General features: G+C 44.4%; 1 protein-coding gene across 1 annotated transcript in view; it reads left to right on the top strand.

Moving 5' to 3' along the window:
• Positions 1–14538, top strand: part of Brinp1 (BMP/retinoic acid inducible neural specific 1) — a 171645-nt gene extending 157107 nt beyond the window's left edge. The window contains exon 8 of the mRNA XM_058581649.1: positions 12423–14538. Within this exon, the coding sequence (XP_058437632.1) occupies positions 12423–13563 (1141 nt within the window). The 3' untranslated portion in view covers positions 13564–14538. The remainder of the gene's footprint in view (positions 1–12422) is intronic.
• Positions 14539–15813: the final 1275 nt, after the last annotated feature.

The raw sequence follows: 15813 nt of genomic DNA, 5'->3' as shown, positions 1-15813 counted from the left end.
TTTTCATTGTAGATGGACGCACAATACCTTTTATTTAATTTATTCCTATGTGGTGCCGAGGATCAAACCCAGTGCCTCACACGTGCTAGGCACATGCTCTACCACTGAGCCACAACCCCAGCCCAAAGTTAAAATGTTTTATTAAAAAATAAATAAATAAACTAGAGAAGGGGTCAAGTTTGCACATTTCCAAACTTACTTGGCCAAGAGTTCTTAAAATTTTCAAGGGATAATGTTTCTCAGAATACAGGCTTGTAAGAAAGTGATTGACACCAAGGGAAGAGGCAAGGACCCAGACTGTGTGGTGTCATGCACAACTGGCAATTTCCCTTCCTGTTGATAAAGATCCCCGGTCCTCCAGACAGTCTTCTTCCAGTGGAGCTTCCAACACCTTCTGCCTAAGCAGCTGTTAATGGCTTTGTGTCCCTGCAGGTAGCTTCCCTATTGAGAAGTGGCTTGACTGCTAACCAGCAGTTGCCAAAGTAGCAGCAGGAAGGTGCTCCATTTTCTGGCATAATTGGGAAATAAATTTACCCTATTTGGCTTAGGGACATTCCTAATCTTGAAAAGTAAACGATTCCCAAGACAAATACCTTAAATGTAGGTTATTTTCAAGTTCTACCCTGCAGATCTTATCTGATCCTTGTTACAAACCATGGAGAGCAAGAACAGAGTTTGGTTTCCCTATTTACAGATGAGAAAACTGACTCACATAAATTAATAATATGCTTGAGGTTATAAAATAATATTCCGTTTTTTGATGACTTCCTACATAGACATAGTCCTCTTGTCAGAATATTTATAATACTATTTGTACTGAATCTTCACTCGTTAATTCCTTCCTACATTCAGTAGATAATGTAGTGACTACCTACTAAGTTTCAGACATTATAGGCTTTATACAAGGGGTAGTGTTAGGGTAGAGAACAAAACAAGAGAGCTTGAAATCTAGCCGACATAATAAAACTCACTGAGGACTGCTCCTCACTCACACTTTACAATAGCAATCAGTTTTGGAAGGCGAGATGACCAAACACTATGAAATTGTGTATCATACATGGAAGGGAACCTTAAAGATCATCTTCTCAATTACCATCATGTTATTAAAACAGAGAGGAGAAATGTACTGCCCGGAGTAACTGTATTAGTTTTATATTGTTGTGTAATAAACCACCACACTTTTAAAGTTCAAAACAACAGAGGTTGATTATCCAAGTTCCCATGGGTAGGAGTCTGGCTCTGTTATAGCCAGACCTTCTGCTTATGGCTCACAGGCTGAAATCAAGTTGTTGGCCAGGCTAGGCTGTTCCCTGTATGCTGTAGAGAATAATGAGTGTCAAGCTTCTGCTGGTATTTAGTAGAATTTAGCTTTGAAGTTGTAGGACTGGCTTAATTTCCTTGCTGTTGGTTGACCAAAATTCATTCTGTGCTGCTAGAGGTCATTCTCCAGTCATTGCATATGGCCCCTCCATCTTCAAAGGAATAAAGAAATAGCCTGCCCTTCTCATGCTTCAGACATTTCTGAGTACTTCTGTCAACAACCAGAGATTATTCTCAGCTTCTTAAAGACTCATCTGATTAGATCAGGTTCACCCTAATCTCCATTCTCTCATTAGATCAATGGCACTGTATAAAATTACACGACCACTGGAGTGGTATCTTGTCATAATGTCATGCTCTGGGGATTAGATCCTAGGATCCTGGGAAGGGAGAAGGCATTTTAAAATCCTCCCTAGAATCAGAGCATGGCTTGGTAATTATAAAGCAGGAAAGAGAAATCCTGAGTTCTTTTGGGGATGCAAGGTGCATAGTGTTCTGAATATCTATTGGTCTATAACAGATTGATCTACATTGAGGGGCTTAAAACACCAATTGCTATACATGTTATGATCTATGAGTCAGAAGGTCATGCTGGGATTGGCTGGGCAATTCTTTTCCACATGTAGTGGACTGGAGTTACTCACCGGTGTTCAGCTAGCAGCTGGGCTAGGTTGGAGGCTCCAGGGAGGTTTTATTGACATGTCAGTGCCTTACAGACGTGGTCAGAAGGCTGGATGCCACTGAAGGCTCTTCATCTCTGGGTCTCCACTTGGTCCTCCAACATGGTGGCCATATTGTTAGAAGGAGTCTCCGGAGCTCCAAGAGGGAGTTTTCCAAGAGACAGGCTGTAGAAGCTGCTGCTCCCTTCAGGTCTCTGTCCATAAACTGTTGGGTTTCTGCTGACTTATTGTATTGGATAAAGCAATGACAGAATTTGTCCAGATTCAAGGAGAAGGTACGTAGATTTCCTGTCTCTGTGGGAGAAATATCAAAGCATCTGACACATATAAGCAGGTTTTAATTTGTTTATTTTTCCAGGGTGGCACATTTTAGTACAGAGAAGAACACACTTTTCAGAGATCTTGTAAAGAAATGTTTTGTAATGCAAAGCTGCCCTTTAGAAACTTTGTCAACCAAGATTTTTTTTTTTTTTTTAGTGGATTTATTTTAAAGTTTAAACCCATTGCTGGATGCTGCTCCTCAGGTGCATGTTTTGTTGTTTGCGTCATTGTATTGTTGTTGGCTGTTTTTCTTGGAATATGGTTATAGGGGGACCATTTCCCATAAGTTACTATCATTTTATTATTTGGCAGGTATATGTATAGTATAGGTAGTGGAAGAGGAAAGGAAGATATACTTTCAATTGCTAAGTATTTCAATTTTGGAATAATCCCAAATGTACATTCTAAAACTGGGGCAGGGTACCACAGGAAAAAAAAACCCACTGTGCCTGCCATGAGATGAGCCTGAGCTAAAACTCCATTGATCAGTGACCACCACTCTTATTCTGACCAGTAGACCACAGTGACATTTTGCATCTTCTGAAACTAGTGTCAGTTCAGAGTCAGCATGCAGTAACCTTCTGAAAGTGAACTATTTCCTTTCCCCAATGCACAGTCCCCCGGGTAAAATTTTTAGGTCCCTTTGGAGAAGGCTGAGAGGAGGATTAGAAGTGTCATTCTTGGAAAGGTTCAGGAGCCACACTTAAGGCTAAGATTTTGGTGCCTGGTTTGTGGGTACAACTCCTGTGACCATCATGGTGGTCACTTAATGTCTCAAGACTCAACTTCCAAACTGTGGCACAGACCACGCCTTGCCTAAGCATCATTCAGCTTTAGGATTCTGATATTCTATTACTATAAACCACCCTAAGGCTACTTCCCCCAGAGGTTACTTTGCTAGACCCTGACTGGTGTGTGTGTGTGTGTGTGTGAGAGAGAGAGAGGGGGGGGGGAGATTTGGAGGGGGCAGTAGTGGCACAGATCCACGAATAAAGCCAGGCTATCCCAGGACAGCTGTCAGTCACCAGAGCCAACAAATATCTCCCCGATCAAGTGACAGTGAAACTTTAAAGCTAAAAATATCTTCAGCATTTCTTTTCTCTTTATAGTGTAAAAAAGAAAACCGTGAAGCCCAACACCATGGTATCCCAAAGGGGTGGAGTGTGGATGAGAGGCAGGGAGCTGAGGGCTGGTGGCGGAGCACTACATGAGGTCTGTTTAAGCCAGCACTGGTGGGGATGAATCCATTCCATCCGTGTCTGTCATTCTGCGTTTGTAGCAAGTAGTTGACTCACTTTGACAACCTAAGGCAAGAAAATAAGCATCTCCAATTCCTTTTATTGTTTTTTAGTATTTTTTTAAATTTTCCTTAGGCTTGGAAGTAGCTTTCTATTTGGAAGAGAATCTGGCGGCTCAGGGGATTGTATCAGAAATAGAACTAAGTTCTTAAAATTTTTGTGGGGAGCTCTTTTTTTATCCTACTTCAGAGGCACCTCCTGACTCTTTCTCCCACCTCCCTCCGTCCTCTCAATTCATCCAACAATCTCACACTTGTACAAGTTATAGTCTGCTGACATGACAAGTCACTGGTGACCATCAGGACCACACTTCTCCTGTCTGAGCCTCAGTTTTTCATATGACAATGTGATTCATGATATCCTTTTAACCCAACCCAAGACACAGAAGATCATTGGAGCTAGACAACAAACAAAAGGACTTTAGAAACTTTGAAAGTGGTATTAAAAAATCATGTGTTGTTGCCTTAACATTGTTGTTTTAAAGGATTTATGTAGTTAAGTGTCTCATGGAAGTATTGCATATTTAGAGAAACAGTGCATATAGCAAGGTGAATTTGTACAAACTGAATCCACATGTGCAAACAGCACCTGGATCAAGGAACAGGGCCTTCTACCAATAGAAAGGAAAGAAGGAAGAAAGGGACATTGAGAGCGATGGAGGGAAGAAGGAAGGAAGGAGCAGTCACTGCACTGAAGCTCTCTGTGTCCTCTTAGCCTAGGGCGTAGTCACCTTCTCTCTGCGGGAGTGGCTCTGCTCACGGCTGCATCCACACTAGGTCAATTTTGCCTTTTAAAAATGCAGCATGGACACTTTGTGTTTGGCTCTTTCTCCTTTTCATTCCTCAGTGCTGTTCCTCCATGTTGTCTCAAGGAGCTGTGGCCCACTCCTCCTCCAGTGTGTAGACCCTATTCCGCTGATGGCCATTTCCCTAGTCTCCAGCTTGGAGACTCTCACAGTACTGCTTCAGTTGAACTCATGTCTCTTGGCAGCCTTAGGTACACATTGTGCTGGGTACTACTATAGGAGGAATTGCTGAGATGTAGAGTATCTACATACTCAACTTCCTTGATGCCTCAGTAGATACTTGCAGTTTTCCAAAATTGCTGAACCAAGTAGCATAATCGAGTTTTGTTTGCTCCACATCTTTGCCAATATTTGGCATTTTCCATCATTTTTATTTTATCTTTTAATTTTATTTTAGCCATCCTGATGCAACGATATCTCATTGCACTTCTATTATGCATTGTCCTGATGATGAATGAAGTTGGGTTTCATGTGCTTATTGGCCTGTTGAATATCCATTTTTATGATGATGTGACTGCTCCTACCATTTGCTTATGTTCCCTTTATGCTAATGACTTCCTTACTGATTTGTAGTGCTTTATGTAATGTCTTATTCTGTTTAAATGGCTAAAACCAAAGGCTTTAGGCTGTCTTATAAGCAACAGATTTTTTCTTTTCTTGCTGTTCTGGAAGCTCAGAAGTCCAAGAATGAGGCATTGACAAATTTGGTGCTTGGCAAAGGATTTTGGATTCTCTATGTAGCCAAATCCTATGATCTAATGATCCCCCAAAAGGCAACACATCCTAACACCATCACCCTGGGGATTAGGATTTCAACCTCTGAATTTGGGGACTACAATCTGACCACAGCATATATTATGGATCCAATCTTTCATTGGCTAGAGATATTGCAAATATACTCTCTCATTGAAAATTAGCTTCTTCCTCTATTTAAGTGACTTAAAGAACTCTTTCCCTACTCTGACATCATGCATAGATTTCCCCTGTGCTTTCTTCTGAGTTCTTTGGTGGTTGTTATTGTTTCACATATATCTGCAATCCATCTGTTTTGATTCTGGTGTACAGAAGAGGTTAAGTATAAAAATTCTTTTTGTTTAACATTGATATTCAACTGATCTAGTGGCATTTGTTGAGTTCTCCCTCCCTTGTATTTTTACACCTATAATTGCTGATTTCAAGGGGACCATTTGCCCTTTGAGCTCCAGAGGAGCACAGTAGATTGTTTTCATGAGAGACAGTATGCACCTACTGTATGTCAGAAGCTCTATATGTCATATCTTACCCGAGCCTGGAATATCCTTGAATGGGGTGAGTTATCATTCAATTCTGTAGTTGAGACAACAGAAGCTTGGAAAAGACAAGCAATTAGTTCAAGGTTAAATAATAAGTAACAGAGCTCAGATTCAAGACATTTTTGTTTTTCCCCCTGACTCCAAAGCCTATATCTAGCACTTTCTTGTGCAAGCATCACGGAGACAGCATTCATTAGAACTATGGAGAGTGAACAGCCAGGGAGACTAGGATGTTATGCTATAATCAACTTGGCTGTTCTAGTTACCAACAGGAATATTTTTACCTGAGTCATTGATAAAACATGGCTGCTCCTTGCCTTCGGTAATGATGATGGCTAATGGTCAGTCAGAGCTTCCTTGCACTGGAAACCTCCCAGGAGTTTTGCAGATTCAATTCTGCTTCTTAAGACAAGGTGCAAAGTAGGTTATTACCTTCCTCATTTGACGGATGAGAGAAATCAGTCAAAGAGGACAGGGGAGTTATTCAAGGTCAGATAGCAAGGTCAAATAGCCAAGGTTAAACAGTGCTAGAGCAGGGCCCTGCACTTACAGTACTCCCACATCCTAGAAGCCCCTCCTTTCTTTGGGATCCTTTTGTTTGGAATCTTTCCTGGTCCAGCCAGTAGCCCTGGAAGGATGAACAAGCTCTCCACCTGCGAGCACCCGGCTGCTTCCAGTACTGCCCTCATCCCGGCTGCTTCTGCTCCTTCCCTCACTTGTCCTCAGGGCGACCATGCCCCAAAGCAAAGCACTGCATTTGAATATGCAGCTGATGTCGCCTGTCACCTCCTTCCAGACACAGAACTGTGTAATTGCAAAAATCGTTTCATAATCCTCCCCAATTAAGCTCCTGACAACCTAATTTTAAAGACCCCACTGGATTTTCACGTGGCTGCTCTCCTCCTTCCTCCTTCTTTCTTCACCCCTGCCCTCCACAAGGAAGACCTCTTGCCTTCTCTCTATAGCTCCAAACTAGAAAATATCCTCAGCGGGGCAAGAGCCCAGGATACCTCACTTTGGTCTTTTCTTCCTAGTGGTTCTGAGCCACTTGATGTGGCTCCAATAGCATGTGAAGAACTGGGGGAAGTAGGGGACGTGGGTTATTAAGGCAATGATAGAAATTCAGATAGGCGAATGACTAAAAGCTAGCTGTTTATCAGGGAAAGTGATGAACAGACTGGCTCTGATGGCCAGTTATAATTCATACTAGCACATCCATAAACCACCTTCCAGCTAAGCCCCAAGCACCACGGCACCATTGACATAATCATCTTGTAGGAGCACCATTCCTTACACACACACACACACACACACACACCCCACCCTCAGCTCAACAAAAGAACAAAGCAGCCTCAGAAACCTAAACCTAAACACAACGATTCGTCTCCCCAGTTTCGTCTCTGGTCTCCATAGTGGATCCACACAGAATCACTCAGACCCCATTACAATGTCAGAGAAACGCCAAAGAGGGAGTGCAGGGCTTAAATAAAAGAATAATTCAGAACTCCAATTTCATTTTTTTTTCATTTCCTCTCCTCTTTTAAAAAAACACACTCCTGTGAGGCAAATAAGACTTATGGATTAGAGTTTTCTATTTTAGCCTAGAACCGGCTCCCCCTTCCTTGGCACACCATTTGTATGATCTTCCCTAAAATGCCAGAGGCCAGGCACTGCCTTCCCATCTTAGGCAAAACCTCCAATTAAAATCAGCAGGGAGGTTGCTTGAATTAGGAATCCCAGCCAGGGCTCCCCAGCCCGATGGTTCTGAAAGGGAGATGTGAGCCTTTGAAAGCACTGATGGGAAGCCCTGGGAGGCAGAGCCTCTGTCCTCCAAATGACGAGCTACCTCATGGGGAGACCTGTCGTGTTGCCAGAAAACCCTGGCTGAGGTAAAGACAGAGCCAGCAGGGGAGTAGCAGAGGTGTCTCCGTGGCCCCAAGCCTAGTTGATCTTCCAGTCTAGGGTTTTGAGAATCAGGAACAAATTGCAGGGTAACTGAAAGAGAATTGGTTGGATTTGGATCCAGAAATGCTCAACTCTGGTCTGCCGTGTCTATGCTGTGTGACCATGGGTGAATCACAATCCCTCTCTGACCTTCAATCCCTTCATCAGTGGAATGGAAGTCTCATGGGGTGATGTAAAGAGGTGACAGCCATGAGGTAGAAAGCCCTTGAGAAACACTGTTCTCCCATCTCACAGTCAGAACATGAAGGAGATGGGCCGAGCGTTTGCAAGCCTTCTTGAAAGTTCTCTGCTTCTGTGATCCAAGCTGCTCCATTTGGAGCCACCACGGGTGCTTATCAATCAAGCGTCGGGGGTTTCCAGTTTAGAAATGAAAAACGCAGCTTCCTGCCCTACCCCCTTCCCCCAGACCACTCTTCTCTCTGCTGGCCCCTCACCAGAATGAACTGAAATCCCATCCAACCGAGAGATGCTGATTGGGATGTACTGGAGTTCAGCTCTGGATGCAAATGGAAAATACTGGGGATCCCTAGGGACCAAGAAAAGCATTTTAAACCTGGTCCTTGTTGCCTCGCACTGACTGTCAGTTTTGTAAGACCCTCCCCTCCGGAGCTGGCCTATTAAGCCGCTTCTCTGTTGCCAGGGTTGAGGCAGACTGTCACCAGCTAACCTGGGAAATGATATTTATAGATCACAGTCCCTCCTACCCCGGGTCCCCAGCCTCTCCCTGTGCACTTGTCCATGAGCCCCAATTATCTGTGAATGGAGGAGAGGGACCCTGGCAGGTCCAGAGGAAGCAAGGAATGTGATAATAGGCCCTTCACAAGCTCAAACTTTCTGTGTTTTTCCATTATCTCAATTCATCTCTCTTTGGGTGGCTTGCTTCCCCCTTGTCTGACTTATTGTAATAATTTCACCTTGTGGTTCACAGCAGAAAGTGCACCCATGCCAGAGGTAGGGTCTGGGGCTTGAATGTGGAGTGACTGCGTGATCATAGACAGGTTATCTCATGTCCCGAGAACTCTTTTATCTTTATCTGTAACACTGAGACAGGTACACATGTTGCTCAGGGGACGTGGGCACAAAGAGCCTCTAGCACTCTGCCTGTTGTACAGTGAGTGCTCAATAGCTGTAAGCCACAGACTCCCCCAGCTGGATCAGGGTGCCACCTGCAGTTGAGCCTTGCAGAGTTGTGACTTATTGGTTATCATTCAGAGCACTGCCTGGAGATGGAGAAGGTATAGGGGATTGTTCACATTGATGCCAGTTTCACATTACTGGAGTTTTCTTGTGTTAAAAACAAATACACCAAAAAAAATGATATGAGCTTTTTATTTTCTGGGTATAATCTCAAGATGAAATATTGAAAAGCAAAGAAGTGCTCACTGACCTTGGGAGTCAGGGCTTCCTGGTAACCTCGGTCCCTCTCTGATCCGGGACAGGGATGAACCACTAGCCCACTCCCAGGCGGTCCATCCAATGTCCACACTCACTGAGTCTGTGAGTTCTGACCAGCAAATCTCAGCAGAGTGTTTCTGTTTCTGGAACTGCCTACTCTTATTGAATCCCTTCACCTTCTGCCCTTCCAGTGGCTCTGGGTAGCCCCTTCTGCTCATCGGCTCCACCTGCTCCCTGTCACTCTGTCCCCAAGTACTTTCCCCTTCTCTTACCACCCATCCCCAGGCCCCACCTTTTTCCTTCGTCTTCCCTGCAGCCTTGCGCTCCGGGCTCCCCCTGAACACCACCTCCTTTCCAAGCCCTCGAGCTGTATCATTAATGCCTTCTTTGATGCAGCCCACGACCTCATGATTATTCTGAGGTCAGGAGATGCAGGTGCTGCGCAGCTCCCTGAGGCCTCTCAGAGGGCCTCTGTCCGCCACCCCTCCTGCTCGACAGGGCTAGAATCCTAATGGGCCACTGGCCCCACTGCTCCCTGCAGCATCACCAGGAACTTTCATCTTCCTATGTCCCCCCTCCCGAGGATTCTGAGAGCGTAGCCACAATGAAGCATTGATTCAAGGAGTGGGGGCTGCGGCCCCGACAAAGGGTCCCAATGATGAGACACGGGAAAGGGGGCGCTCTACGGGGTTATAGAATGCCTTGCAGATGGGGACAGAGGAGCTCTAAATGGGGTACTGTCCTGTCACTTGGAGAGGGAGTGACAGGAGCAAGTGTGGGCCATTTGAAAGAGGCATTTTGAAATGACGCTCTTGTCAGATGGAATCACGCAATCAGAGCCGCGTGGAGGGCCCCTGCAGCTCACAAAAATATCAGATGACTCATACCCCAATATTCAGTCAATGTTCTGGTTTGGGAGGTGAGAGCCACACAGCTCATTATTATTCCAGCTCCGTGTTCCTGAAGGCTGGGCCTGCTGCTGTTCTCCAGGCTGTAATGGGATTGGTCTCACGAAGCAGAGACCAGGGAGGCCTGGAGCGGTGTGGGCGGATGGTATGAAAAACTGATCCTGCAGTCCTGGGTGGGGGGGGAGACAGGGAAGTTTGTTTTTCTTTTTCTTTCTTTAATTTTTAAGTGAAAAATATTAATAAGCTTTGTTCATTCATTCAGCAAAATTCATTTGTTCAGCAAAGGTTTATAGAGCTGGGCTCTGGGCTGGGTGCTGGGGAAGGAGAGGCCCCTCCTCTGAAGCCTAAGAGCCTGAAGGGAAACTGAGGAGAAAGGGTGGGGTCCCAAGGCCACTGTCTGGGGTGCTGTAGGGTGGTCTTGTTGCCAAGGGCAGGAAGGGTTCTATGAATTTAAAAGGCAGAGTGTTTCCAAAAGCTAATTATTCCTCCATTTTCTCTCAGCTGATAAGCCACTTATTTGAAGCAAAGCATGCCAGGAAGCCATTTCAACAGTATCCATTTTCAAATGGATATTACAAAATGGCTTCCCTCAAACCCGGGAGAGATAGCGGCATCCTTGAGAGTGTCTCAGTGCCTTCAAAGGAAACGCTTATTCTCTGGGATAAGAGTACTTTTTATTACTACCTTTTCCATAATTGCTCAATACCAGGCTTTTCTAAGCTCTTTAAATATATTATCTCACTGTATCCTCTCACCAGCCACATGAGATGGGCTTTATTATCCCTGCTGTAGATATGGATACTGAGGCCTAAAGAGATGAAGTGACTTGCCCCCAGCGCCATAGCTGAGCTTAAACTCAGTTCTGCTTGGGTCCATAGCCATGCTTTTTGGGCACCGGGCTCCACTGGCTCCTGGTACTCATGCTTTGGTCATTGTGGATCATCAGTGCAGGGATAGCACATGTGGTCTGCTAACACTTCCCCCCAAGGGTCCAATGAGGTAAATCGGCTCCTGTGTCCAGCTTCCTAAAATGAAGATCCTGAACCACAGACACCACCACTGTCACCATCCACATCACCACCATGCGTGGGACCTTAAGAAAAGTCTTCTTGACCCTTGATTGACTGGTCCTGCCAAAAGCAACAACGAGGAGCCGAGAGCTGCCTGTACTCATCACATGAGTTGGAATCCATCACTTTCCGTCTGAGTTTCTGTTGCCATGTCTATAAAACAAACCTGACAGTCCCTTTGCAGGAATAATAAGAGCTAAATTTTATCGGGCTCTTAATACCTACCAAGTTTGAAGCTAAGCCTTCGTATAAAAATTTATGTAATCCTTACCACAGCCCCATGCTGTGACTGGAGGGCGAGGGGCACTGCCCAGCATTCCTCAGCTGATTGTGGAAGAGTCAGGGTTTTAGGAAATCTCTCAATGGCCTCCAGCCTTAGGCTGTTTTGGGGGTGTTGTTGTGAGACTCAAATAAGAAGATCGAAGTGACTGCATCCCGTGCAGGGTAAAAAGTGCTAGACACATGTAAGGAATTATTTGTGGCATGGAAGGCAGCCAAGAGGTGACTTGCACAAAAATGAGGAAAGATGAGAGGCCTCCAGGCTGACTGTCTTGTGTATTTGTACCCGTTCTCCTGTTGCTTCTTATCTGAGCATATATCCATCTTCATTGGAATCGGGGTATAGATTCTGGTATCATTTATAGTGCTGAGGGGCAGAGGGGCCTAGAGATGCATGTGACATTGGAATGCCACTGAACTGAGAATTTGGAGCTCTGGGGAAATGGCTGAAATAACAGCTTTCTTGCATGTTTTGAGAAAATCACTGTGAGAATCATGCAAGGTCATCAGGATGGGGGCACCACATGATTTCAAGAATATGACAAAGTATAATTTGGTTTTTGTTGAAGTTGTTGAATGTTATATAACCCTATTGGATCACTGTGTGGAAGGGGTTGAATCATCTGATATGGATTAAAAGAAATAACCCCAAAGGTCCTTTCCATGACTCTTATTTATTTATTTATTATTATTATTATTATTATTATTATTATTATTTTTACAATTTCTTGTCATCCATTTAGAGTACTTGTGTTTAGATACTTTTATTTCCTAAATAATACTTCTTTGGGGCTATTGGATTGGAATCATAGAGCTGAGGGGAATTCCCCCAAATTTACTCCACCTCCTGTTTACAGATGAAGACATTGCATATTATGAGAACAGTAAGGTGTGATGTCATAGAGCTGGTTTGTGGCACTGGAGCCACAATTTAGTCATTGCAACTTACATTCAATGTTTTTCCAGTTATAACTTCTCCCCCCAGTCTAGTCACTCTTTGGGTGGCTCCAATTTCTATTATCATTTGTACAGAGCAACTCAGACCCCCACCAAGTGGTTAATGTACTCCATTTTTCCTCTATTCCCCAGGACAATTCAGCAGTGGCTTGCAAGGGTCCAGTCTCTTCTCTACTGCAACGAGAACGGGTTTTGGGGAACCTTCCTGGAGAGCCAGAGGAGTTGTGTGTGCCACGGTAGCACCACACTTTGCCAGCGCCCCATCCCCTGCATCATAGGAGGGAACAACAGCTGCGCCATGTGCAGCCTGGCCAACATCTCCCTCTGTGGCTCCTGCAACAAAGGCTACAAGCTGTACCGAGGCCGCTGCGAACCACAGAACGTGGACTCTGAGCGGAGCGAGCAGTTCATCAGCTTCGAGACCGACCTGGACTTCCAGGACCTGGAGCTGAAGTACCTGCTGCAGAAGATGGACTCGCGCCTCTACGTCCATACCACCTTCATCAGCAACGAGATCCGCCTGGACACATTCTTCGACCCTCGGTGGCGCAAGCGCATGTCCCTCACTCTCAAGAGCAACAAGAACCGAATGGACTTCATACACATGGTGATCGGCATGTCCATGCGCATCTGCCAGATGCGCAACAGCAGCCTGGACCCCATGTTCTTTGTCTATGTCAATCCCTTCAGCGGGAGCCACTCCGAGGGCTGGAACATGCCCTTTGGGGAATTCGGCTACCCTCGTTGGGAGAAGATCCGTCTCCAAAACAGCCAATGCTACAACTGGACTCTCTTGCTGGGCAATCGGTGGAAAACGTTTTTTGAGACGGTCCACATCTACCTACGTAGTCGGACTCGGCTACCTACCCTGCTGCGGAATGAGACTGGCCAGGGCCCCGTGGACCTGTCTGATCCCTCCAAGAGGCAGTTCTACATCAAGATCTCGGATGTGCAGGTGTTTGGGTACAGCCTGAGGTTCAACGCCGACCTCCTGCGCAGCGCAGTGCAGCAGGTTAATCAGTCCTACACACAGGGCGGCCAGTTCTACTCCTCTTCGTCGGTGATGCTCCTCTTGTTGGATATTCGGGACCGAATTAATCGCCTGGCCCCTCCGGTGGCCCCGGGGAAACCCCAGCTGGACCTGTTCTCGTGTATGCTGAAACACCGCCTGAAACTGACCAACAGCGAGATCATCAGGGTGAACCACGCACTGGACCTCTACAACACCGAGATCCTGAAACAGTCGGACCAGATGACAGCCAAACTCTGCTAACGCGGGACCCCGGGCCATGGACTGTCCCTTTTGTTGTACAAACACAACAGAACAAAGCAAAGCTAAACAAAACACAAAAATTTGTAAAATGTAATTAATGTTCAAAGAAAAGGAGGAAAAATCTTCATTTGTTGGAAACTAAAACGTTCTAGCAACTGTATAAAAACCGTTGGGCATGTTTGTTACTTCTATACTCTGTCATGAAGAAGGGTCTCAGCCTTCGGTGGAGCTTTGAGGGAGTGGCTCGGTAGGCCTCAGGTGCTGTCTGGAGCGGGGAGAGGGAGAGCTTATGCAATGAATTGTAAAGATCTCTGCTGTGCAGGTGCTAAGATTAAACACTAAAGAGAGAGAGAGATATGTAATGTACAACTGACACTGCCATTTTTCCTTGTGGGAGGAAATGGACATAGATAAAGAAGATATTTCTTCGGTTAAGATTTCTTCCCTCTTTATGCTTATTTCCTTGTGGTTTTTTTTCTTTGACTCATTCTCAAACAGGGGTGGGGGGATGCAATGACACTACTTTCTTACTCATATGGCTTCTTTTCTTCTCAATAAATGGAAACTGATGCAAGTTGGCCAGCAGGTGAGCTTGGGAGGAGACACATTCACATAAACACAGGGCGAAAAGTAACCTCAGATATTAGTGCAGGAAACTCTTTAGTTTGGAAAATAGGTACCAGGGGGCATGGCATACCCATTTTAACACCCACAATAACTGCCTGAATTGAGTTTGAATCCTGCTTTCTGATGCCCTTAAATGTGCAACTTCTTACAAAACACACTGGCCACTTTTGTGTTTTCCCCTTCAGCAAAGCTTCCAAGGGATGAAATGTTCTGTTTGATAGTCATTCTGTGCATGTGAAGAGGTTCCTCCTGCTACTTTCACCAAAAAGAAATAGGGTAGTGTCAGATTTCCTACAAATGCATTCCATATTAAAGTCTTAGTTTGAATAAAATCAAGGGCCATAATTTAAAAAAAAAAATAATGTAAGTTTTAACATTGCTTTGTTTACCATTGTTCGGCCACACAAGCTTCCTCAAGTATCTAAAATAATTTCATTTCATTAACACTTAATACACATGGGTATGTACCCACACTCACCTGGCCATCTACACAACAGCATAAACACTGCCACTTCTCTGGCATCTGTGAAAAGTGAGAAGCCATGTGAAGGATTTGAGGTTGAACAGAAATGACTAAAGGAAGAAAGCTGATCTCAAAGCACTTTTGTAGAGGATTTGGGTAGAGACTGCTTCTTAGACTCTAGGGTTCGCCATTCATCCTTTTGCTAGAGGTTGCTCATAAGAGGTGCATCCCAACCATCTGGATCCTTATTTCTGCATTGGCAGCAAACTCCAGAATCACAAAAATTTAGAGTTGGAAGAGAAAATAGGATTACTTTGGTTTAAGCTTCTGCCCAGCGCAAATTTCTTCTTCATTGCTGTTGGGAAGTCACCACTGTTCCCTGATTGGACCATTGAGGGGACAGGAAGCTAATTAGTCCTCTTTTCCATTTTCCTTAAATTCTTCTTTTGCAGAAGGGAAGCAGTAACTCTCATTCCAGCTTACATTATAAAACAAAGCTAGCAATTAGAATTTCTTTCCATACATTGACCATCTTGCATACCTCCAGTTATGGAGGGTATATTTCTCTCCCACATTAATGCTATACTAGATAAAATTCAGAGACTTGTCTTTGAAGTCTCTTGAGTTTGTGATAGTATAATGGAAAGAGAACACCATCCCTCATGTACTTTATATTAAAGTGAAAATGGAGGACTTCAGTGCATAAGAGGTAAAGTATTATCCAATTCAAGTAGGGGTAGTTTTTTTTTCCCCAGAATGCTAAATCCCAACTTTAATGTTCTCATTTTTAGTATGAATTAGCATACATTTTATGACATCTTTAACAATTAGTGTGCACTTCACACCTACATAAATTTTGGGCTTTGGCTTTTAAGAGGGTTCAGTGTTCATTTAGTGTGGAAATCCTTTGCCAGAGATCACATCACAGTTTATCTATCAAGCACAAGATTTTGCGAATGGCTAGTAAATCATCAAATCTTTCTTAAGCACCTAATAGTGGCAGGATAATACCAAAGGTATAAATATTTGTAAGTAAATGGTACATGCCTTGTGCTACTTAAAAATAATGAAACACACACGCACCCATACGCACACACACACAGAGACACACACACACACACACACAAACCTATTACAAAGAACAATACTGAGACAATACT

Source organism: Marmota monax, unplaced genomic scaffold (assembly GCF_021218885.2).
Source record: "Marmota monax isolate L192 unplaced genomic scaffold, Marmota_monax_Labrador192_F-V1.1 WCK01_AAM20220418_F8-fsc00020, whole genome shotgun sequence".
NCBI lineage: Eukaryota > Metazoa > Chordata > Mammalia > Rodentia > Sciuridae > Marmota > Marmota monax.
The sequence above is the reverse complement of the archived record's forward strand: the minus strand, read 5'-3'. Positions and strand labels throughout refer to the sequence as shown.